Raw genomic sequence first — 25,259 nt, 5'->3', positions numbered from 1 at the left:
TTCCACTTGGCCTCTCTCTCCTCCATGTAGACTCTCTCTCTTCTCCAAGTAGGACAAAATTTGGTTAAGCACTCTACCATTGGAGATGCTCTGAGAACTTGTCAATGTTGATCCTTTTTTTCATAAGGAGCTTAAGGTGCTCCGGTGAATAGTTTCCAAAATGTTAGTAATCTTGCAATTACTCGATACTCACGCAAACATGCTTAACTATAAAGTTCTATTCATTTTACGGACGACGCACCCAAAACATTTTAGTAGCCAGGGCATACATCCCTTACAAGCCCAACATAAATTTTAGACTCGCCTAGATATTAGACTTAACTTTTTTAACAGCTATACTCCTAGTCTTGTGAAGGGTACCGGCAAAATTCCCCTTGTTAAGATTAAACCCAGGACATTTCAAAAGAAGACCCTTACGAGAACTAGGACTGTCATGACATGTTGGACACGACACGATAAGACACGATGACCTGTTGTGCAAAACACGAACACGATAACTAATCGTGTCATTTTTTCCAAACACGAACACGAACCTGTTTAGTAACATGTTAAGGACCTATTTTAAGACACAATGAATAAATTCATACATGTTTAATGAAACCAAAATTTTCAAAACGAGCATAAAAGTCTTAATTAATTGATAATCCATAACATATTTGAAACAAAAACCACAAATCCATAACATAGTAGAAACTAAAGACAACAAATACATAACATATTTGAAACAAAAAACCATATATGCAAATCATAACATTGATAAAAAATATAATATCAGGTTCTGACATGCATTATTGAAATATCGTCTGTAAGCATGACTTTAGATTTAAGAATTTAGGAGTGTATATATATTTATTTTTTTTAAATAAAAATCTACACGCGCTAGTAACAGGTCTTTAATCTGTTAGGACACAAATTTAAACATGTCGACCTGTTAAAGACACGAAACCTGTTAAAACCCATGTCGTGTTAACATGTTCATGTCATAAAATGACAGCCCTAACGAGAATCCCCCCCCCAAGTCAAGACCAAAATAGAGATGGATGACACTATAAGATTCTTTTAACTTAAAGACCTATGTATTTTCAACCAAAAAGAAAACTATACTTGTGTCCCATCAAGGGAAGCAATACAGCTATGATTCATGAATAACAATAAAAAAATATATATATAAAAAAAAGTCCTTTAAAAAACAACAAGGAGACCCGACAGGGCCGGGCTGAGAAAGACCAGCCAGGCCAGCCCTGTCTGACTCAATGGCTCGACACTCACCGCCACCAATCGGGCACTTTTAATCTCCGGGCTCTATTTACAGCAAGTCTCTCAAAAGGAACCTTATTCCGTACCTGTCTCCATATCATATTAACAGCGTCGTCTTTCTTTGGCGGGTATTGATATTCAAAATGATGTGATACTTCTTTAAGTCGTCTCCACATTTCGAGCCATCTTTCTTTTGGGATTTTTCTGAGTTGTTGGACCATGTATCCGGGAGTTAACGCCTCTTTAACAGAGAAAAAAATCGAAAATTTGTTGTAGTCCAGTTCATCTTCGAATGGCAGTTCAATTCGGTCACTCACGATCACGGGTACGCAATGGCTCACGGTAGCATCAAACAGTCGGTTTGAGGATGGTGTGTCGCCAGCTGGATTTAGACAGAATTTGGATGAACGCATACCCTGAGAAGACTGGTGCACCAAAAAGGCGAAAACCATATTAATATTATATAACTAAGAAACTTGCATAATATCGCGTTAACCCAATACCTGTTTCATTAAAAATAAATATATTTTATAGTATGACCATTATACCCTTCTCTCTATCTATAATCTCATACAAAAGCAAGTTTAAGACAAGGATATCAATGTCATGTATTTAAAATTGGATATATTTGATAATATTAACTTTATGTTGGGTAAACACATACGAAATTATCCCATATTTAGTGTCGTAATTCGTAAACAAACCGAACGTTCGGTAAACCGTTTGTTTGTGTTCGTCCGTCCAATAAATGAACAAACATGAACAAAGAATTTCGTTCGATAAGCTTAACGAACGAATACATACAAAGGCCGCGTCGTTTATTTTGTTCGCAAACGTTCGTTTGTGTCCGTTTAAAAAAATAAACGTGCATGAACAAACTCAACTCCTTAACGAATGAACAGACGCGAAATTTTGTTTGTTAAAGTGTTCATGAACCGTCTGTTTGTTCAACAAAAGCTTAACGAACGAACATAAACAAGTTCTCGTTCGGTTCGGTTCGTTTACAGCCTTACGACCATATTTAAGCATCTTGGTCAAAACTCAAAACTATGTGTTTAACATCCTACACGTGGTCAAGAACTTAACATTTTAAAAAAGTAACTTACTGCTTTTATGCTTTCTCCCGTTGCGTAGCTAGACATATAATGAACATCATCGTATCCTTTTAATATCTTCTCCAACTTAGCACGCACCACGCCTTCCTGTACATCACATTATTTACTATTTAATTCAACTATACACAACGAAATATATGTTCAAGTTTATTGGTTACGTACAGATTTTCTCACGGTTCTTCCTCGAAAGAAAAGAAGCGTAGTTCGTGAGTTGTAAGGGTCTAGAGAATTATCATCCAAAAAAGACTCCATTACATGCATATAAGGGGCAACAACGTCTTTTTGCAGATTTGACATGACTTTAGAGTAACGCCCGAAATCCGCAACGATCAGAATTGATGCATTCACTTCCTATCGAAGAAATCTGAAAGCATTGGGATGGTGCATTGGAATTACATGGTCTCTTCCTTCGGTTCTTTGCCAATATTTTGATTGCCTCAAGAACTTAAGGATGTCAACCTGTAATTGTACAAACACATAATCATTAATATTAGTTAACTGTTTTATTTAACCCTTTTGAAATAAAACACAACCAAATCGACCCGTTTTCAGAAATGAGTTGAAATTGTATAGTAGTCTAAAATACAGTGCAAAGCTACTTACATTACATAATTTGATATTCATATGCAACCATAAAGTTCTCCAAATATATGTTTAATTGTTTTATTGTATAACTTAACTGATTATAACAATATGAGGAGGGGAAATGCAAAAAAAATATCAGTAAAAAAAGATTAGTCACGCCTTATTATACGTTGTTACAAATTATCATCTTAGTTTGTGAACCATCAGCATATATTCAGAGTAATTCTTAATTTACACATTATGAACCTTTAAGCAAGAGTCACACATAACAACATATATCTGCAAGTTCTTTGCTTGTGGAATACAAATAACAACATTAAAATTTTCCAGCTTTATGCAGGTAAAGATGGTTCAATTTTTATTAGTTGAGGGATACACAAACAACCCCAGCAACCTAAAAAATTCTTAAGATTTTAACTGCGCCATCCTACTAAAAAACTAATCAGACTTAAGGGCTGTTTGGTAGCCTCTTAGACTCCTAATGATTCCATCAAGAGGCTACTTCTGAATCAGTGAAAGGTGTAGAGTGTGTTTAGTTCGCTTAAAAGACACCTCTTAATAGTTCATGGAGCCTCTTAATGGGTAAGTTTTAGAAACATGCTGACCGATTAAGAGTAGCACAAGATTGCCAAACAGGCCCTAAATCTAACAATTGCAGTGTGCAAGGCTTCTACAATCCAACCATGAATTGGAGATCATTATATACCTTTTTATCTAATAATCTTTTTCTTCTTTTTCAGAACTGAAAATGAGTAAATGACACTCAAAAGAAAAAGATGCTTAAATTTGCCTAGGGCTTTATAGTTTTGTCCAGATTGATGAGTGATGACTGATGAGTCAAGCCAACAGCCAACTCATCACTAAACATATAAAGAACTAAAATGCCAGTACCATACTATTCGCCTATTCGCAGGTTATGGATGATGCATTATAACAAATTAACTGGTATGAAAGTGAATTAAGCAATCCGATAGGACAATGAAGGATTCCTTAGCTCATAATCTCATATTCCATAGTATAGCTGCAAATTCTAATTTAAATTCTTTGCTATAAATAGTTAATTCCTGATGAAACTAAGTCATAATGCGCGTGATATTAAGTCAGTGATTCACCATAAACAATCAAAACAGTATAATACAAACCTATATCTACTACAATTAAACTCCTTAACTAATTCGTTTTGACCCTCACCCCGTTTTAACCTGACCCATTTCGACCCAATCCGTCCTGACTCAAACCAAATTAACCAGGCCCTAACTGACCTGACCCAAAACCGCCCAACCGACCCGTTTACCAGTCCTATAACAACTTCTTAACCAACTCATACCTGCAATTGCCTATCAATCTCCTGTATCCGGATCCGTCATCTCCCTCCCATGTGTATTAAAACTCAACGAACTAAAACAATACCTAACTTATGCTTGAGTCGCGCGCAACTGGCATTAAACACGTGTAATCAACTATGCACGCACAACCGGCAATAAAAACGCATAGCAGAGTTCGGTTACGCGTGTGGAGATCTGGTTAGGCGCATTATTCTGCCCCGGTACACGTATCCAGCACCGAAACACGCATAACCGACATTTAAACCAACTATGCACGCATTACCAGTAATAAATAAACCTAGCTGACGTCGGTTACACATGTAGAGCTCTAGTTAGGCGTGTTACGCGTGTAGCTCTAGTTAAGCACGTTTTCAAACCCCGGTTACTGAGACACGCATAACCGACATTTAAACACATGTAACCTACGCAGCTACGCTGCACGCGTAGCCAGTGCTGAAAACCAGAAGCAAGTTATTTTGACCTGAAACCCATGTCGACTCCAAAGCCGGCTATGAGGCAGGGCTGGTTGTTCGACCGACCCCGGCCCGACACACGATAGGCCCAAAAAATATATTTTCTTAATATTTATATACCTAACTACTCAACTAATTTAAACCCCAAATTTTTTTTTCCATTTTGACCCCAACTCGTCCCGACTCCCGACCTGAACCAATTCAACCTTTTCTTAATCGACCCGACCCGTTCGCCAATCCTATAACAATACAATTACAAACCTACATCTAACAATCCAACTAAACAAACACCTTAAACCAATCCATACCTGCAACTGCCTATCAATCTCCGTATCCGGATCCGTCATATTCCTCCCGTGCGTATTAAAACTCAACGAACTAAAAAACGGCACGAAGAACACCTCCGCCTCCTCCCCATCCCAAACCCTAACCACCTCACTATCACCACACTTCTCACACAACAATGACGTCATCATCCAATACTCCACACTATGCTGCTGCTTCAACCCCGAATTCCTCGGCCACGCTGGCATATTCTTCACCGTCACCACAACATCATTATCACTATTATTATTATTATTATTATTATTATTATTATTATTATTAAACTTCCGGTTCAACATGGCAACATTAAACCGGTTCGGCAAGTCGTACATGTATACACGGAGCGGTGATCCGGTGCGGCACGGTACAGAGTCATTTCTGGTGGACGATAGGAAGGATAACTGAGAGAATTGAGATCTGAGATCAACGGTTCCGATTCGACCAGATCCGAAAGCGTAAATTGAGAATAAGTAAGTGATTATAGTGATAATTAGGAATGTAATGAGTGTGATTATTGATTTGCTAATCATTTTTGTGTGTAAAGAGGTTTAGAATTTAGAACGAGTGTGTGATTGTTTATATTCATAATAATAATAATAAAAATAATAATAATGATAATATGTTATATAGAAAGGTGTATGTATAGTTTATAGTTGATAAAAGTGGTGTGTGTTTGAAGGTAACGGAGAAGTGAAGGTGAGGAGTTGACTGACTGACTGACCGGTGGTGTGTTGACGAAGATGAAGTAGTTGTGGTTTATTGTTTAGTTAAGTGGTGTGCGGATCCGTTATTAACGCAAGGGATTTTGCTAAAGGTTTGTGTGAGAGGTGCTAACTGGTAACCAATTAGATTTGGGGAAGATGGAGACCTAATAAAGATAGATAAAGGTAGGGATTAGCTGATTCAGTATCGGTATCGCAATTTCTCAATTTTTTTATATTTGATATCGGTATCGAAAATTTGCAATTTTCGGTACCACGACCGATACGGTATGGATTTCATCCCTAACTAAAGGGTGTGTTTCGTTTAAGCCAAACAACCAATATTGAACCGGTTTGGACAATATAGACTTGTAAAAGTGGGTCAACGAGTATTTTTTTTCAAGAAATTTGTTGTTCTAAACAAAGTTCACTTATTCCCTGTTCATATACATACACGTACATTAAAAACTAGTGCATTTTACATTTTTGTTTAATAAAATAATATTTTTTTACATTTATCATTGTATTTACTCTTTATTTTACTTATAAGTGACAACCATGTATGCACTGTATGAGCAGAGTAACTCTATATTTAACTTTCGATGATAACATGATCTTTAAACTTCTACTCAGTAACTCATAATCATAACGTATAATTTATCAAATCTTGCGTATTTATAGGCTAAGAATGCTCTAAAAGCACTCACGACCCATTCTATATCTATATAATTACACTAAAAATCACTATTTTATATTTTTTATTAAATTAAATAATATTTTTTATATATTTATCATTTTGTTTCTCTCTCATTCACTTAGACTATCCACTATGGCGAAGGACATCGAGGCCCCTCCACAGTGCCACGCCAGCGACATGTAAGCACCAAGGGCATCAAAGCCCCAACCAATAATGTTCCACTATGGTTTAATGCATCAAGGGCGCCCATATACAGATAAAAGTAATTTAAAAATAAACTAGTTTTACTTTTAAAAGTTAATTGATACCTGAGAATTAAAAATCTAAGTATTTAACTATAAAATTTAATTCTTCTTATATCTAAAATCAAAATACCAACTTCTTTAAATTTTTAAACGGGTTAACATGTCAATCCACTTTATAACGGGTAAGGTTCGGGTTGACCAATTTTTTAAACGTGTTGGGTTCAAGTTGACCTGTTTAAGAAAATGTGTCGTGTCAGCTGACCCAAAACCTATAATTTTTTCGTGTCGGGTTTCGGGTCGCGTCAGGAATAAACACCCATACCCATAACCATATAGTATAATTTACAAAACCCACTCACATAATTATAGTGCACGAGCCGAGAATACTCTAAAATTTGGGATTTTAAGCTCTCAAGTTCGAGAATTGATTACGGGGGGGGGGGGGGTCTCTTCTTAATGATGTTTCTGAGTGAGCTGGAATTGAAAAATTAAAATCAACACGGGCGGTTGATGTCTCTTTTTAGGAATGCTCTCTCGAGGTATTTAGAAACGCTCACTCTATTTAATTAGAATGGTGTTTTTGTCATTTCATACTAACTTAACAGACTAGAACCAATAGAGTTAATGACTTGGATTGAAATTACAAGAAAATGAAACCACAATCACAAATATAACTTAAATTACTTTTAGACGGAAATAGTAAAGTAACAAACCACATAGATAAAAATGGCAGTTCTCTTGTATTTATTTATCCACTAAATACACTAAAAAATCATTATCAATAATAATAATAATAATAATAATAATAAAATCTCTTTTATTATCATCAGCCCCAAATATCTCGTTCAACATCTTTTTAGGTTTTCCCTCTCTTTCTTTTGGAGGGAAAACTCGTAAATTTCGAAGCTTTTTGCTTCAAATTCAAATAATTTCACTTCCCATTAGCTTATATTTTAGATCCACCGCATATTTCGCGTTTCCTTTGACCGTTGTCTGGTTCAGCTGTCTTGTTGCAGAGCTACTGTTTGAAGTGGTATTGAGCTGCAAAATTGATCCAATTGGAATCAGGTATGCTGATTTGTTAATGTAAATAGGTTTAATTAGCTGATTTGTTTGTGGGTTAGTTTTGGTTTCGTGTAATTAAGGTTTTTTAGGGTTTTGTTGGTTGTTAAATTAGGGTTTTTAGGGTTTTGAAATTGGGGTTTTGTTGGTTGTAAAATTAGGGTTATTTGTTATGCTAAAGATTTGATCTTTAGTTATTTTTTTATGGGTTTTGAGTTATGTTTTATGTTACATATTTTATGGGTTCAGTAATTTGATCTGGCATTATGAATGCTCATGATTTCAGTTAGGGGTGTGCTTGGGTGGGTTCGGTTTTGGGCTAAAGCCGAAGTTTTGATTTTTGATTTCAAAAACTGTTTTGTTTCGGTTTTTTCGGTTATGGGTTTTAGTTGGTTTTGGTTCGGTTTCGCCATTTGGGTTTGAAAATTTTGGAACAAAAAAAAGTTGGCCGAAAATTCTGGATTTATCAGTTTATCGTATACTTCGCCTTTCTTTTGACCGTTGTCTGGATCAACTGTCTTGTTGCATAGCTACTGTTTGAAGTGGTATTGAGCTGCAAGATTGTTCCAATTGGAACCAGGTATGCTGATTTGTTAATGTAAATATGTTAATTTAGCTGTTTTGTTTGTGGGTTTGTGTGTTAGAGCAGTTAATATTGTTTTGGTGTAAGTTAGGGTTTTTAGTGTTTGGAAATTGGGGTTTTGTTGATTATTAAAGATTTGAAGTTTAGTAGCCGTTTTATAGTTTTTGAGATACGATTCTTGTTACATATAGTATGGATTCACCGATTCAGTAATTTGCTTGTTTTTGTCTATGTTTATGTTTATGTTCGTGATTTCAATTACAATGTAACTAGTACTTTAGGGTTTCTTGATTTGTTTTGTAATTGATGCATGATGATTTGAATTTATTAGAATAAGTTGTGCTTATGTAGTAAGGGTGTGCACGGTTCTGTTTGGGTGGTTTTTGAGCTAAAACCGTAGCAAAAAACTGAACTTTTAGTTTTTGAAATTTTGAAAGCCGTTCAATTTTAGTTCAGTTCGGTTTTGCCACTTGAGCTTAAAATTTTTGGGCCAAAAAAAGAAGAAGCTGTCGCTTGTATTGTTCGGTTCAGTTTATTTTGTTATTACGTTCAAGACCAAAACCGAATTGTGAGTTCGGTTTTTACAAAATCATGAAACCAAACTGTCAGTTTTTTCTTCTGTTTGGTATTTTTTGTTTTCGGTTTTATGCACACCAGTATATTGTAGTGTTGCAAAATTAGGACTTAAATATAGTATTTACGGCTAGTTCAATTTAAAAAGTTAATGTAGGAGACTTTATGATGTGTAGACAATTTGGGGGCTTTTCTTATAAAAAATACCAACCAAAGAACTGAAATTGATAAACTCCTAAAGTTGGATCTTACTAAAGTTTGAGATGCAAACCAAGAAAGTATCAACGGGAAGAAGCTCTTCTAAAGCAGTCGGTAGTCCAAAAGTTTCACGAAATCAGAAAAAGGTCTCGGAAGATGTCAACAACCAAGAGAACAAGGCTTCTCAGATGATTACATCTTCTGCTAGAAAACAAAAGCCTGGTAAGTTGTTTATCTTTAATGCGCGCTATAAAACTGATTTTTTGATTTTTTTAGTTAAGTTGTTATGATAATCTTATGGTGTTTGTATAAAGTGATTCTGATTTGGATTATCTTATCATATAGTGGCTAAATAAGCAGTTAACTATTTAAGAACTAGATTACTCTTTTAACCATCTTGTTCACCGGTTCTCCCATATTTTCATTGCCAACGATACGTTATAACCGCTGCTGTGTAATAGACTCTTTAAAAATGTGTTTATTTTTGTCTCTTAAGTCTTAAAAGACTGTAAAAGTGTTCATATGATGCGAATTAGATAATCTTGTATTCGCCTTTTAAAAAAAATATAAATAATTTTTGTATTCATAGACTTGTTATGTCAGGACACTAGTTTATTTTTTTCTTATCACTTTGGTGATTAAAATTTCAAATGCCTTGTGATGTTTATTTTAATTAGCAGCAGTCACCCGCACAAGGAACAGCAAAGAGAATGTTGACGTGTCTAATATAAACGCTAATATATGTTCAGAAGATGATTCTTATCTTGCAATCAACAACATGTCTGTGGATTCTGAGGTAATTAATATTTTCCATGTTTTTTTACTTTTATTTTATTAACGTTGTAAAAATTGTTTCTTGATTATTGTTGAAGGCTTTAGCTCTTTTAAGTTAATAATATTAAGTTTTGGACTGTCATTTATTGACATATATCATGGTTTAAAAAGGCTTTCTGAGGTGTGCCTCGGCAGCCTCGGTGGAAAAATGCATAAGATGCTTAGTCTTATTAGGGTTTACTGAAACCTAAGCCTTGACCTTTGCGAGGTGGCCCGAGACAGTCTGAGGCGTTGAGGCTTGGAGGCGAGGCGTTGAGGCTTAAGCCTCACTAGAAGTTGTGAAATACTGTAATATGCCATTTTTTTATTTTTTGGACTTTTTTTACCCATTTAGTGCTTAGTGGACTTAATTAGTGGGCCAGCCCGACATTTACTGTTGGTGGACTTAAAAACACATCACCGTTTAACTGTATAGTGGTTATGGTATAATTGGCGTGCCTCCTTTCACAACAACAAGCAACACAGGCACAACTACAAAAACTACTTTATGATGTTTGTTTTTTGTTGAACAATTTTATGATGTTTGTTTTGTATTAAATTAGTGGTTGAACTATTTTATTATGTTTGTTTTATTACTAAATAAGGTTTTATAATATTCTTAATGTTTATTTTATGTTTAAGTGTGATTTTTATAGATTATTAATCTATTTTTAATATATTTTTAATAATGTTTTGAGGTTTACTCCTCGGTACGCCTCGAGGCTTACGCCTCAAGAGTCTGACGGAAAACGCCTCGAGGCTTGTTTCCGTGTTTTTAACCCATATATGTTTTAATCTGCATTAGACTAATAGTTATTATTGTATTTTAAGGTCAGTTTCTTGAATTTATGGTTCTCACCCGTGCTTTTTTGATATGCTGCAGGGATGTAATGTTACTGAAACTTTTGTGAACGGAACCATATTTTCTCCTACTTTCCATATTTCCAGAGGCGTCGATGGAGAAATTACAGATGGAGGTAAATAATGACATTACTAATGTGATTATAAATTTATAATAAATTTGTTTTATTTTAATACTAGCAAGTGAAAACTGTTTAATTAAAGTAATTAATATACAATTTTAACAAATGTTTTATAGGCTGCTTATATATAAATGAATATGAATTGATTCATTAAAGAAAACGTGGATATATTTTTTCGACATAATTACAACTTTTGTCCTTTAAACATATGAAATTTACGGATCGGGTCCTTTAAAAAGTTTATTTGCAGGCAGTGTTCTTTATAGTTTATATGACATGTTTGTTTGATTTTCGTCCTTTTGACTAACTGGCATCCAAAAACCCCGTTAAGTCTTGGCATGTGAGGGCATTTAAGTCTTTTTACGCGCACTAATTAAGTATTTATAATTAAAAAACAAATTAAATATATTATTAGAAAAAGAAACTAAATAAAATATGTTGAACAAAAACCCCGTTACGTCTTGGCATGTTTGGATTTAACTGAGTTTTTGGATGACAGTTAGTGTAAAAGACAAAAAGTGAATGTATTTTGTCATATAAAGGACACCGCCCGCAAATGAACTTTTTATAGGACCTGATCCGTAATTTTTCATATATTTAAAGAACAAAATTTGTAACTCTGTCTATTTTTTCTGTCCTATTTTTATGTTACTATTAGTTGATTTGATGCAGATTTGGGATGTGGTCTATCTAATGAAGTTTCAGCCATATACCAATGCATGAAAGACTCAAAGTTAGAATGTGTTGATGAACATGATCACGATCATGATCATACGTCATCTGATGTTCAAATGGACGAAGAAGAATATGAAGAGTTCGATGAATTCGATCCTTACTTTTTCATAAAAAACTTGCCAGAATTAGCATCAGTGGTCCCCTCTTTTAGACCCGTGTTACTTCCCAAACAGACACGGAGTTGCCCACCAACTACTCTTGTTTTAGACTTGGATGGTTAGTATTTCTCTTTATCTGTCATTCTGTTGACTGTACTAAATTTTTATTATTAATTGCTAACAAGAAAAAAACTTTAATGGAGGTAACAATTTTGGCTTAACTTATAAGTTATAACACATGGTGAGTGAGTGACTTTACTGCTTATGTGGCGCATATGTGGCGATGCTCTTCCTCACCACTCACTAGGTATAACTGGTCAAACGGATCAACTTTAAAAAGTTAGCTGAAATTGAAATTGGTCAACTGGGTCAAATTGACTAAACTCGTGAAAAGTTGCTTAGCATGTTTTCAAATCCTTACAATGACATAAGTTTGTTGTATAGTAATTGTTTTATTATCCTAACAATATATTTATTTTTTGTCATGTTTAATGCATTAAATATTGGAAAAAACCCTGAAAAACTGAAACCTAAAACACCAAAACCGAACAGTTTCAGAAACTCAAAAACCGATGTTTTAGTTTGGGCCCAAAATCGGCACATGCACACTTCTCCACTGTTTCTTAAAGTTACACGTTTAGTTAAGTGATTTTCACGCGGGCAACATGGTTTGTCTCCTGCCTAGGATGAAGTTATCTTTTACTGTTAAGTGGATGTGAAATGACAAATATACCCTTTATAGTTAAACTGTATTGAATCTGTAATATGGGTAAACCACGTGTACCTACCGGCTACCATGAAATTAGTTCTTTCTTTTTTATGCAATTCATTGAGTTGACTTTTTTGGCAGAGACTTTGGTGCACTCGACACTTGAACATTGTGAAGACGCTGACTTCACATTTACTGTCAACTTTAACCTCGAGGACCACAAAGTCTATGTTCGTTGTCGTCCTTACCTTAAAGAATTCATGGAAAGGGTGGCTGGTCTCTTCGAAATTATTATTTTTACTGCTAGTCAAAGCATTTATGCGGAACAGCTTCTGAATGTTTTGGATCCCAAAAGAAAAGTATTTAGGCACCGTGTTTATCGTGAGTCTTGTGTCTATCTAGAAGGAAATTATCTCAAAGATTTATCGGTTCTTGGTCGTGATTTGTCACGCGTTGTCATGATTGATAACTCTCCACAGGTATGTAGCCTTTTGAGTTATATTATGTTCGCTATTTTTTAAATTTTAAAAAGATTATTAAATGTTTTGACTGTTTATTGGATATTTGAAGTAATGCGCTTAGGTCTGATTTTTGTTTCGAGTAATTTTTATATTTACTTATAAAAAGTTGCCATCTTCCATTTTCTTGAAGAAACCTAAAAACTTTCAAAAGTTTGACATAAGATAATTCAACTCTGGTCAAAATTACGTGGCAGCTATCATGTTTGTGATTTTGACTATGTTGACTTTTTTTCTGATGTGACACTTTAAAACCAGTTAAATTATTATTCTGCTTTAAAATCACTTAAACAAGCCGAGCCAAGCCGAGCCTAGCATGACTAGGCTCGAGTTCAGCTAGTTTAACATCTTAGAGCTCGAGCTCGGCTTGTTTATTATTTATTAATTAGTTTATGCGTGCTTATAATTATTTTAATTATATTTTTCATAATTAACACAATATATATTATTTGTTCATAGTTATATACTTTTATACATAACTATGATTATTGAATAGATATATATTTAATATATTAAATAAAACTTATATGAAAATTAGGCTTGTCTAAGATCACGAGTTAGCTTGAGTTCAAAAGTGAAGCTCGGGCTTGTTTATTTAGCACACTTAATTATAGGCCCCTGATCAACCTACAACCAGCTAACCTGTTTGACCCGTTTAGATAAGCAGGTCCCACGGGTAGTGTCCAGGTTACATGGGCTATGTGATAACAACCATCTACATGAACCGACACAAACTGCCACCCTTACTGACTGATATAAGTTATTTAACTTGTTAAAACCACTTTTGTTTCAGGCATTCGGCTTTCAAGTCGACAATGGCATTCCAATAGAGAGCTGGTTCGATGACCGTTCAGATCAAGAGCTTCTTTCCATAATCCCATTTTTGGAAAGTTTAGTCGGAGTCGAAGACGTCCGGCCCCTAATCGCCAAGAAGTTTAACCTCCGAGAGCGAATAGCTGCAGCAAACTGTCCTTTAGCCAAACAATTTGAACGGTGAACCGAATATGTTGTCTTTTGCTTCTACTTTGATTTTTGTTTATTAAGTTCGCGTCCCGTGGCAAGTAATAACTTGTAGGTTTGGATTTGTGTTGGATGTCTTAATTTATTTTTTTATGAATAACAATGTATTTAAAAGCCAATATTATATTTGGCTATACTTTAAAATTACGGTCAGAACTAAATAACTTACCGTTGGAGCATTTTCTAACGGTAAAGAAAGGCTTTCTAGTTTTCTTGAGCTTGGATTGGAACGTTAACGCATAATGAACGTGTCTAATGACGAAGTCAATATAATGTGTATATATGTGTCATGTACTTATGTATTCGGTTGTGTACTCGGGCTGTCTTTTTTATGGTAATGGACCTAAACCCGTGGGTTGAACGGGTTTGTGTTCGGGCTTAAATGTCAGGCTTGAAATGAAGGTTAAATCATTAGTTTGGGCTAGAGGTGCACACAGAAACCGGTTTCTAACCGGTTTGTATCATTGATTTAAGAACCGGTTATTAACCGGTCCGGTCTAACCAGTCAAAACCGGTTACTATTTACCCGAAAAACCGGTCTAACCGGTTATTTCTCGCAAAAAAAAACCGGTTAGCAAATTAATCGGTTAATGGTTAACCTGTTAACTGATTTGTGCACCTCTAGTTTGGGCATGGGAAAAGCAAAAGTAAATAGATGTGCAAATTGTAACCGGTTAACCAAAACCGAAATTGAACCATAACCGAAAACTGGTTAATAATTGGTATGGGAGAAACCGGTTATCAACCGTTGGTTAGGGATTTTCCCATAGAAACCGGTTAACTAGAACATTGGTTACTACTGTAAGTGTTAATAATGTTAATATCAATAGTTTAAGGTTAGTTTTAGTAGTTTATTATCGGTTAATTGGTTAATAATCGAAGCGGTTATTGACAATAACCGTTTTTTTTTTGAAAATCCCAAACCATTTCCTAACCATAGGTTAATAACCGCTTTAGTGGAATGATTAATTATCTGGTTATTGACAATAACCGGTTTTTTGTTTGACCTATAACCGGTTATTATTAGTAACTGATATTCCAAAAACTGGTTAATCGGCATTGCACATTTGTACCTCCAATGGAACGGTAAATAGAATAGGCACAAGGGGTAGTTTCGAGTTAAACAATTCTTTTGGTTATGTTTGATCAGTTTTAAATTGAATGGCAATACTTTTCTTTTTGCTCAATTAATAACTTATTAATATGCTATATCTTATAAGAAGTAAGTACCTTTTAAGTTAACAACTAAACACTAACACACTTAACAATTAGGATCTTGATGACTGAAATGATTTAGAAAACTTAATTCATTTGATATATTTCAGATAATGTTCCATCAAATCATTTTAATTGTTTACCTTTTTGTTTAGTATATTATTAGGGTTGGGTAAAACTCGACCCAGAAACATTTAATCAGAAAAACTGAAATGAAATTAGACGACCGTGTTAAATATGATTTGTTTTTTGTGTTCTATAATATGAAATCCTTTTAGTACGCTTCTATTCCAGTGTAGTAAAATAATTAATTATCAAGTTGTCGTCCATGATACGATAACTTTTCGATTTTGTTTTAGTCTAGGACTCTAGTCTTAGTAAAAAAAATCTAGGTTTTATTATTTTAATTTTAAACCCAAACCATACGTTCTTGCTTCTGGATTATCATATTTCTCAAATTTACTTCTGATTTAAAGTGGTACCACTGATATAAGATATGGTACCCGAATGCCAAATGGGTCAGGACTCAGGATACATGCCAACCCAGTAGTTTAAATCTCGCCAAAGTCTTCATCCACGTGTATCAATATTAATAGGCATTTCAAAATACAATTTTTGCGTAACAACAAATCTAGAGTCAAGTCTGCACGATGTCCTCTTGACCAATCAAATGCGAGAAGTCACTATTAGAGGTGGCTAGAGTGGTGCCAACTTGATGAGAGTGACGTCCAATCACACCAAATAGAAATAGAAAGCTTTCATTGAATGTGCGATCATTTTCTACACTCATGACCTCTCGCTTTTACTTGCACCATATATTCAGACGTTTTACTGATTCCTACGTTGGAGGTTGGTCACAGAGAAAACCTTTGCTTATGATGACTAACGATATTTCGTTTTGTAAGTCTAAATTATGTAGTTGGTTGGTTTGGTCCTTTAACCTAATTGCTAATAAACTATGACAATTCCCAACTTAAATAAATACTTGGTTAAAACTTAAAAGTCATAAATCACCAATAAACTATAAACTCTTCCAATATTATTTATCAAATAAATACACATTTCTTACAATTCACTCCTATTAAATTTCAATAGCTTATTAGTTATTACCATCTACATGTAACGTGCTAACGCCGTTAAGCCCCTAACGGCGTTATCTAACGGTTTTCCAACAACCACAACGTCTTCTGCATGCACCACTAACCAGTAATTAACTAACCCCGGTCACCACCTCATTTAACCATAGTTAAACCCCTCACTATAAATACCCTCACTACCACCTCTCCCGCCACGTCACTCATTCATTCTTCACTCTACACACCTTCAAAACTTCAAAAACTCTCTGAAAATGGTAATAATAATAATAATAACAATAATAATAATAATAATAATAATATCTTCATATCTAACACTTAGATCTAGTATCCGTACATTACGTATATCGATTATTATTCACTAGCTAATGACTTGTTTTACGGTTTAATTTGCAGGTTGTTGCGCAGAAACTGAAGGAATCGGAGATTACTGAGCAGGATTCGCTTCTTCTGGTAATCGTTTTGCTTCGGCTCGAATGTTTTTATTATTATTATTATTATTATTATTATTATTATTATTATTATTATTATTATTATTATTATTATTATTATGCTGATACGTTTTGTGATGATTTATGCTGTTTAATTCATTCATCGCTAGTGCTGTTAAGCTCGAATGTTATTATTATTATTATGCTGATACGTTTTGTGATGATTTATGCTGTTTAATTTGTTCGTCGCTAGTGCTGTTCAGCTCGAATGCTATTATTATTATTATTATTATTATTATTATTATTATTATTATTATTCGCATCGTATTTTGCACTAACGTACTTGTAATATTTCGTTTGCGTAGAATTATAAGTTCTGATACGTTTAGTGATGATTTACGCTGTTTAATTTGTTCATCGCTAGTCCTGTTCAGCTCGATTATTATTATTATTATTATTATTATTATTATTATTATTATTATTATTATTACTTGCTTCGTATTGTGCTACTATACTCGTTCGTGTATATAAGTATATTCCGTTCGTATTGCATTAATATGTACTCGTTCGTGTATATGATGTTAAATTAAGTTTAATATACTTATTCGTAAGCTATAATGTTGAATCTGAGATCACCGAGCATGATTCTATTCTTCCGGTAATCGATTCAGTTCGTATTTTTGAATATTCCGTTTAATTAAGTTCGTATACTTATCTGTAAGCTATAATGTTGAATCGGTGATCACCGAGCAGGATTTGCTTTGTAATTTGCCCTAATTTGCTTGTAGTGACTTTGTTTTGCGTAGAATTATAGTTTCTGATACATACGTTTCGTGATGACTTATGCTGTTTAATTCGTTCATAGTTTGTGCTACTATACTCGTATGTGTATATTCCGTTAGTATTGCAGTAATATGTACTCGTTCGTGTATATGATGTTTAATTAAGTTTATATATACTTATCAGTAAGCTATAAAACTGAATCGGATATCAGCGAGCAGGATTTGCTTTGTAATTTGCCCTAATTTACTTGTAGATACTTTGTTTTGCGTAGAATTATAGTTTCTGATACGTTTTGTGATGATTTATGCTGTTTAATTCGTTCATCGTTTTGTGCTACTATACTCGTTTGTGTATATTCCGTTCGAATTGCATTAATCTGTTCTTGTTGATTGATATTTTACCCTAGCTTACTTGTAGTGATTTTGTATTGATAGAATTATAGTTTCTGATACGTTTCGTGATGATTTACACTGTTGAATGCATTCATTGTTTGTGCTAATATACTCGTTCGTATCACATTTATCTGTTCTCGTTCGTGTGTATGATGCTTAATTAAGTTTATATATACTTATTTGTAAGCTATAATCGGTGATCACTGAGCAGGATTTGCTTTGTATGGTGCCTTAATTTACTTGTAGTGATTTTGTTTTTGAAAGAATTATAGTTTATGATACGTTTCATGATGATTTACGCTGTTAATTTCATTCATCGCTAGTTTTCTGATGATTGCGAGTCATTGTGCATCAGATAGTTGTTGTTTTGGCAGTCGTATTGCATTAATCTGTACTCGTTCGTGTGTGTTCTGTTTAATTAAGTTCATATACTCTTCTTTAAGCTACAAAATTGAATCGGAGATCACCGAGCAGAATTCTGTTCTTCCGGTAATCGTTTTGCTTCGATTTGTGCCCTAACTTACTTGTAGTGATTTTGTATTGATAGAATTATAGTTTCTAATACGTTTTGTGATGATTTATCATTTATCACTTATGGTATCTCATGATTTATTTGCTTCACTACAGACTCGGAACCTACTACGCATAGCAATATTCAATATCAGTTATATCAGAGGTCTTTTCCCAGAGAAATACTTCAGTGATAAGGGCGTGCCAGCCTTAGGTAAATGTCACCGTGCTTTCTGGCTAAAATCTATTGTTTAGCTGATTGATTTGACCTTATATAATGACTTTGTTTCTATTGTTTCAACAGAGATGAAGATCAAAAAGCTTATGCCTATGGATGCAGAGTCTAGAAGACTAACTGACTGGATGGAAAAAGGCATAATGAAATATTTATGTGCTTTTGAGCTTTACTTTTTTACTTCCTGTAACTTCTGTTTGGTGATAATACGTTTATTGTTTTTTGCAGGTGTATATGATGCTTTGCAGAAGAAATATCTCAGGACACTGATGTTCTGTGTGTGTGAGTCTGTAGATGGGCCTATGATTGAAGAATATTCCTGTAAGATTCCACGAACTATTGCAATATGATTAGATGATATAAATTTTGATTAATATATTAGTCTTCCTGATTGAATGGAATTTATGATCTGTGTATATATTGTCTTGCAGTTTCTTTCAGTTACTCAAATTCTGACAGCCAAGAGGTTTCTATGAATGTCAATCGAGTTGGAAACAAAAAGCGAGGGGAAACTTTCAAGTCTAACTCCACAACAGAGATTACCCCTACTCAAATGAAGTAATTACCATTCCCAGATGAATAAGCTAAATTAGCATATGCACATTGTGATCTTTGTTTATTAATTACAAAACTATATCTCAGGAGTTCTGCTTGTAAAATGGTCCGCACACTCATTCAACTGATGAGAACACTAGATAAGATGCCAGAAGAGGTAAGTACAACACGGGTCAACACATTATTTTCTATTGTAGTGACACATTAACATAGTTTCCCATCTTAATTTGACTACTTTGACCTCTGTTTCAGCGCACCATTGTGATGAAACTCCACTATTATGATGATGTCACGGTACGACCCTGATAACCTCTGCTTGTTTACATAAACAACTTATAACCATTGAGTGTCGTTAATTTAAGAAAAGTAAAATAACCGTAAAATATGTGTTTTTGTCTTGCAGCCTGCTGATTATGAGCCCCCATTCTTCAGAGGCTGCACAGAGGAAGAAGCCCATCATGCATGGACCAAAAACCCTTTAAGAATGGAGGTTGGGAATGTCAACAGCAAACATTTTGTATTATCTCTGAAGGTAAGCATTATTAGTTAAATAGCAAACTTGCCGATTCAGAATAATAAGTTAATTTGTAATTTTCTTTATCTTTACAGGTTAAAAGTGTTCTTGATCCATGTGAGGATGATAATGTGAGTTTGGGAGGTGACTCAATGCAGGAAGATGGAGACAGTGATGCTGATAGTGAGGTGAAATACCAAATATAATATTAATTTTCATTCTAATTTCATTTTAAGCTTTACACAATCATATATATGTATGTATGCATGTTTAATTTTACAACATTTACACTTTTTGGGTAACTTATACATGTGATTTCAGGCAAGCATATCTGATGATGAGTACATAGTCGCACCTATAGGTAATTTACATGTCAATAAAAGTTAACTGACACTACTTATTCTATTATCTTTAGAAATAAACTTTCAATAATTACAATTTTGATGCCAGATAAGCAAAAAGAGAAACAAGATGATACCATGGCTGATGAAGGTGCTTACTTTGATCAACCTTCTTACACATATTTACAAATATTGTATGATTTAATTACAAGATAAACTGAGGCCAATTATGTCATTTCAAATAAGCAGATGATACTCAGGATCCAGCTGAAGATGAACAGCAACTAAACCGTGTGAGGGATTGGATCAAATCCTATCATCAAGAAAATGTTGATGTCGCTGATGTTCTCTCTAATTTTCCTGACATCTCACTGGTAACTTTCTTGTGGCACTAATTTCTAATATCAACCATTTTTCTCTTAATTAATATTAATCTTGCAACAATGACATAATCTTCTGTAATGCATATGCAGGTTTTGCTTGAAGGTACCCCGGGAATCTGACTGTAAATCAATAATAAAGCTTAGTTATGTTTTCATGATTAATACTATTCTATATTGCTTATTTTTTTTCTTCCAGAAATTATGGACAAGCTTGTAACCGAAGGCGCACTAGTGAAGACTGGAATCGAAAGCTTCACCATCACGAAACCGAGGGTAATCTGGTCTACTTATATCTCTTCATTTTCCAATACCTTAATAGCCACTAGTCAAATCTAACTATTTTATAACTTTTAATTATAGAATTTGGAGTATGAATTTGATGCTGTGAAAGAGGAAGCTGATGCGCGTTTGGCACCTGGAAAGAAAAGTCTACCCGCTACTGGTGAAGATCATATGTACATGAAAGTAAGCTCTTTTACAACATTCAATGTTTTATATTTTACAAAAATGTCATTGAAACGGAGCTCGTTTAATTTCAGGCACTCTATCATGCTCTTCCAATGAACTACATTACTGTTTCCAAGCTTCAAAGCAAGCTTGGCGGTGAGGCTAACCAAGTTACTGTGCGCAAGTTAATGGATAAAATGACCAAAGAAGGTTATATTGAATCCTCAAACAATCGTAGGCTAGGTACATGTTCATAATATAAAAGTTTTAAGTTATGAGTTATGATTATTATGAACCATATTAGATAATTTTATTATCATTTATAATCATGCAGGAAAGCGTGTGGTTCATTCTGATATATCCAAGAAAAAACTTGCTGAAGTCCAAAAGGCCTTGGACATGGATGCTATGGTACCAAACAAATTATATATAATCATATATTGTCTTTTAGCTGTTTTTTAATTCTGATTTTTCAAGTCCTAATCTGTTTATGTATTTGCTATCAATTTGACCAGGTGGGGGACACAAATGAAGTTCATAACAAATCCAACCTTTCGGTAAACCAAGCAGGTGCATATACTTTCTTTCCCAATTTAGATTATTATTTTATAAACAATTAGTGTCAATGTAAATTGTAAACAAGCTGGGGGCGGGCTTGAGCTCTTGTGAAACCCGAGCTCGATTTGTTTGTTATTTTAGTTAATTATTTATTTATATAAACATAATTATTATTATTTTAGATATTTATATATAACATTATGTATTATTTTGTTACTTTAACATACTATTATATGTAATAATTTTTATTATGCAAAGTTATATCTAATACACTGAATACCAGTTATTGTATTTATATAAACTTTGTATACGCTCGCGAGCCTAGTTAAGCTCGATATGTGAAACATGGCTCGATTTGAGATTTTATCAAGCCGATATCGGTAGCTCACGTGTGGGCTCGGCTTGTTTACACTTTACGCTTGTTATTTTGTTAAATTTTTTACTATACCTGACCGTTGGAATAAGCTGATGGAAAACCGACAATTCCATGAAAATTTAAACGAAAATCCCGTTACAGAATATTAATGATATAACTTATTGAACAACAACTTGATCAGGGGCTAACTGTTGGGACACATCTACATTGGGTGGACTGCATTCCATCGGATCAGATCTCACACGCACCAAGGGTAGATCCGACATGCACCAAAATGGTTCCGCCTTTAGCGATGCGACAGTCACTAGGTTGAGAGAAAATGGACACAACACTCCCACAAGCAACATTCAGGTCCTTGCTATTTAATATATATTGTTACATTTTTTTAAATTAATTTACTGTTATATAGTTTTCTTATAAGTATATATATGTTTTGCAGCCAATAGCTTCAATAGAGAGCCATGTTGACAAGGGTAGAAATGGAAATGTCAACCAGGATGATAAAATGGATACTGTGGTTTGTAGTGGTCAGTCCACGCTTGACAAGCGTTCCCGAAAGGCAAGCACGGTACGTATTTACATCCTACTAATGTTAAAACTGATTCATCGTAAATGTGGGCCCGAATGGGCTGACCCGAACGGGTTGGGTTATGGGTTAAAATGGATTGGATTGGGTCAACCCACAAACATCTTTTTTATTCATCATAAAGATGATATATTTATATTAATAATATAACTTATATTTTGCTGAACACATTTTGACCATCTATTGAAAATGAGATGAATTTATCTCTTCTAAATCAATGGGCCGGGCCAGGTCGGGTCGGATGAGTCGGGTTATGGTTTAAATGTGTTGGATTGGATTTAGATGATCCAAACAAACCTTTTTTTTCCCCTTAAAATTATAAGTAACAAAATGTGTTCAAGCTAAAAAAAAAATATAACTTTTTTTTTGATGCACATATTTGACCCGTTAAAAACCAATAAAAACAGAACCGGCCCGTCTATGGAAAATGAGTTGAATATCTCTCTTCTAATTTAATGAGTCGGGTCGGATCGGGTTGGGTGAGTTGGGTTATGGGTCAAAATGGGTTGTATCGGATCAGGTTGTGAACCCCAAACACTTTTTTCTTATCCATTTCCTTAAAATTATAACTAACTGGTTAAATTTCTTTAAAAAATGATATTATAATAATTATAAACTTACTTTTCTTATAAAGCAATTTACGAGGCTTTAAGCGTTTTTGAACGTTTTTTTTCGTGCAGATTTGACTTGTTAAAAATTATACATAACCGTGTTAAATTTTACAAAATTTATTTTATAATAATTATAAACTTACTTTTCTTATAAAGCAATTTATGAGCCTTTAAGCGTTTTTATAACTTTCCTTTTTAGCAGATCCAACATGTTAAAAATTAATAAAACGCGGATTGACCCGCAAACTAGTTCGTTCGTTTTCGTTAATTTCCTTGATTCTTTAAGTAATCAATGTGTTAAAAACTTAAAATGGTTAGCATGACATCATACCTTTTTCTAATAAAACAACTCTCAATATTATTTATAACTTTTGCTAAACTAATATAAAGTAAAAAAAATACATATAGACCCTTTTAATAAAAATGATTAATTTTTTTTTTCATGTACTCAATTTTCATAAACTTAATATTATAGCTTTATTTAAAACTCTTAATTTTATTTATTATAGGTGAAAGAACCAATCCTCCAGTACTCAAAACGCCAGAAAGCCGAGTGAAGTTAAATGTGAAAAAAACATGATGCACATTTTAGTTATTTCCACGTCATATTTTCGAGAAAATAAATTGAGAGATATTATATAATTGAACTTAAACCTTTACTTGTTATATTTGCTTTAGCCACTATTGAATATTGTGGCACGATGCATCCACATATATTGATTTTAAGTATTGTTCTTATTTTCGTACCAAATTGGCTATATCTTGCTTTTGCTTTACTATTGAATATTATTATAACTTGCTTTGTGCAAGCATATATATCTTTTTAGTAAATTAGATTTAGGGATGTGATGCGTGCATGTAAACAAAACCGAGCGTTTGGTTACATTTCTGTTTCGGTTTTGTAAAATACTAAAACCGAACCGAACTGAATTTATAGATTTTTATTTTAATTCTTAAGGAACTGATATAATAGTTTAACATATAGTTTAATCCAATATATATTTTAGCCCCAAATGAATAATAATAAACTAAATATTAAATGACAATAAAATTATGCCCAAATTCATTATTTCTACAACTTCCTTTTGTTTCGGTCCAGATTTTCGAGCCCATAAAGTAAAATCGAAAAAACAAAAATCGAATCGAACTAAACCGAACCCAAAAATTTAAAAGAGTCAAAAGACCGAAACTAAATGTTTTAAAAACTCAAAAACCGATGGTTCGGTTTTTGTCCAAAACCGAACTGGAGCGACCCATGCACTCCTATAATCAGATCCATATATAATTTGGATAAAAATTTTATCATAAAATTATATATAAAAAGAACATTTGATGTGATGTCAAATCATCCCAATTAGTTCTGTTTAAACATGTGTTTTGATCAAAACCCGAATCCATTAATATAGGGAGGTGACAACCTTATTGGGCCAGCCTTGAAGTGGTCAACCCAATACGAGAACATGCTTTTTTACCGAGGTTTAATTTTGGGGTGTCCTAAATAATATATGTTAAAAAGTGGTAATAATAGACACTATAAAACTGTGATCATAAGTTGACTTTATAGAAAGAAACCAAAAGTTGAGCCCCAAAGCATGTTGACTTTGCAATTCGCCTTCTGGAATAACAGGTTCTAAACCTAATTCAGGGGTTTTTATTTTGTGACGGGTTTTCTTAGTGATGGTGTTTCTATATGACTCCGATTTAAAACGTTAAAATCAGTATGGATGACTGACATCTCGTCTAAAAAGACTCATTCGGGTATTAGAGATTATTTCTTTTCTTAGAAATTTTTTACTTATGAGGCATTGTTCACATATTTTTTTTACTAGAAACTCATTTATTTTACTAGTAACTCATAACTAAAATAATTAGTTTAATGAACAAACTAGTTCTTTTAATTTTTTTTTTGAAACTTCACTATATATATATATAAAAAAAACTAGTTCTTTTAATTAAGAGTGTGGTATGAGTGACAAAATAAAGACAAAAACCAGAATATTTAAGTCTATGTAGCTTAGTCTTGTTTTCATAAAAATCCATATAACTTTATAAAGTTTATGAATAATTTGATTTTGTACAAACCAATAAAGCAAACAGATTCAATTGCTAAAAACTATATACAGTTATAGTATAACAAATGTACTACAATTAAAATATTATACAAAATCTTATTTCTTTAACATAAAAAACCAAATGAAGTGTACCATAGCATGT

At 33.6% G+C, this 25,259-nt stretch overlaps 2 protein-coding genes and 1 pseudogene across 4 annotated transcripts; 2 read left to right on the top strand and 1 right to left on the bottom strand.

The window, feature by feature from the left end:
- Window positions 1-1,053: 1,053 nt before the first annotated feature.
- Window positions 1,054-5,723, bottom strand: LOC143569864 (putative arabinosyltransferase ARAD1; annotated as a pseudogene). Its single transcript, XR_013141811.1, has 5 exons — window positions 5,064-5,723; window positions 2,535-2,831; window positions 2,364-2,459; window positions 1,251-1,682; window positions 1,054-1,216 (listed from the first exon to the last, which is right to left on the bottom strand). The product of XR_013141811.1 is annotated as a putative arabinosyltransferase ARAD1 (transcript).
- Window positions 5,724-9,145: 3,422 nt separating this feature from the next.
- On the top strand, window positions 9,146-13,997 carry LOC143569871 (uncharacterized). Of its 2 annotated transcripts, none has more exons than XM_077055671.1 (6): window positions 9,146-9,360; window positions 9,819-9,934; window positions 10,835-10,928; window positions 11,607-11,885; window positions 12,618-12,955; window positions 13,788-13,997. In XM_077055671.1, the coding sequence occupies exons 1-6, from the start codon at window positions 9,204-9,206 to the stop codon at window positions 13,989-13,991; spliced, it is 1,188 nt and encodes a 395-aa protein (XP_076911786.1). In that variant the 5' UTR covers window positions 9,146-9,203; the 3' UTR covers window positions 13,992-13,997. The 2 variants fall into 2 exon arrangements, with proteins under 2 accessions (XP_076911786.1, XP_076911785.1); XM_077055670.1 differs by having other exon boundaries at window positions 9,816-9,934.
- Window positions 13,998-16,525: 2,528 nt separating this feature from the next.
- Window positions 16,526-23,796, top strand: LOC143569863 (meiosis-specific protein ASY1-like). Its single transcript, XM_077055664.1, has 21 exons — window positions 16,526-16,580; window positions 16,720-16,776; window positions 18,557-18,653; window positions 18,744-18,995; window positions 19,106-19,232; window positions 19,317-19,386; window positions 19,482-19,523; window positions 19,633-19,761; window positions 19,839-19,931; window positions 20,065-20,104; window positions 20,194-20,235; window positions 20,334-20,458; window positions 20,558-20,570; window positions 20,664-20,740; window positions 20,828-20,932; window positions 21,007-21,157; window positions 21,249-21,325; window positions 21,430-21,484; window positions 22,030-22,199; window positions 22,288-22,416; window positions 23,555-23,796. Exons 1-21 carry the CDS (start codon window positions 16,578-16,580, stop codon window positions 23,600-23,602), a joined length of 1,902 nt encoding a protein of 633 aa, XP_076911779.1. The 5' UTR covers window positions 16,526-16,577; the 3' UTR covers window positions 23,603-23,796.
- Window positions 23,797-25,259: the final 1,463 nt, after the last annotated feature.

The sequence above is a fragment of the Bidens hawaiensis genome, unplaced genomic scaffold, assembly GCF_021521415.1.
Source record: "Bidens hawaiensis isolate Kalapana, Puna unplaced genomic scaffold, B.hawaiensis_p1.1 tig00024691_1, whole genome shotgun sequence".
In the NCBI taxonomy this organism is placed as follows: domain Eukaryota; kingdom Viridiplantae; phylum Streptophyta; class Magnoliopsida; order Asterales; family Asteraceae; genus Bidens; species Bidens hawaiensis.
The sequence above is the reverse complement of the archived record's forward strand: the minus strand, read 5'-3'. Positions and strand labels throughout refer to the sequence as shown.

Bases quoted from the DNA above. Each gene is read 5' to 3' on its own strand.
- LOC143569871 (XM_077055670.1), top strand. From the start codon at position 9,204: ATGCAAACCAAGAAAGTATCAACGGGAAGAAGCTCTTCTAAAGCAGTC. The intron at 9,361-9,815 runs GTAAGTTGTTTA...TATTTTAATTAG, and splicing joins TGCTAGAAAACAAAAGCCTG to CAGCAGTCACCCGCACAAGG. The intron at 11,886-12,617 runs GTTAGTATTTCT...CTTTTTTGGCAG, and splicing joins TCTTGTTTTAGACTTGGATG to AGACTTTGGTGCACTCGACA.
- LOC143569863 (XM_077055664.1), top strand. The intron at 20,236-20,333 runs GTGCTTACTTTG...TCAAATAAGCAG, and splicing joins TGATACCATGGCTGATGAAG to ATGATACTCAGGATCCAGCT. The intron at 21,158-21,248 runs GTACATGTTCAT...ATAATCATGCAG, and splicing joins CTCAAACAATCGTAGGCTAG to GAAAGCGTGTGGTTCATTCT.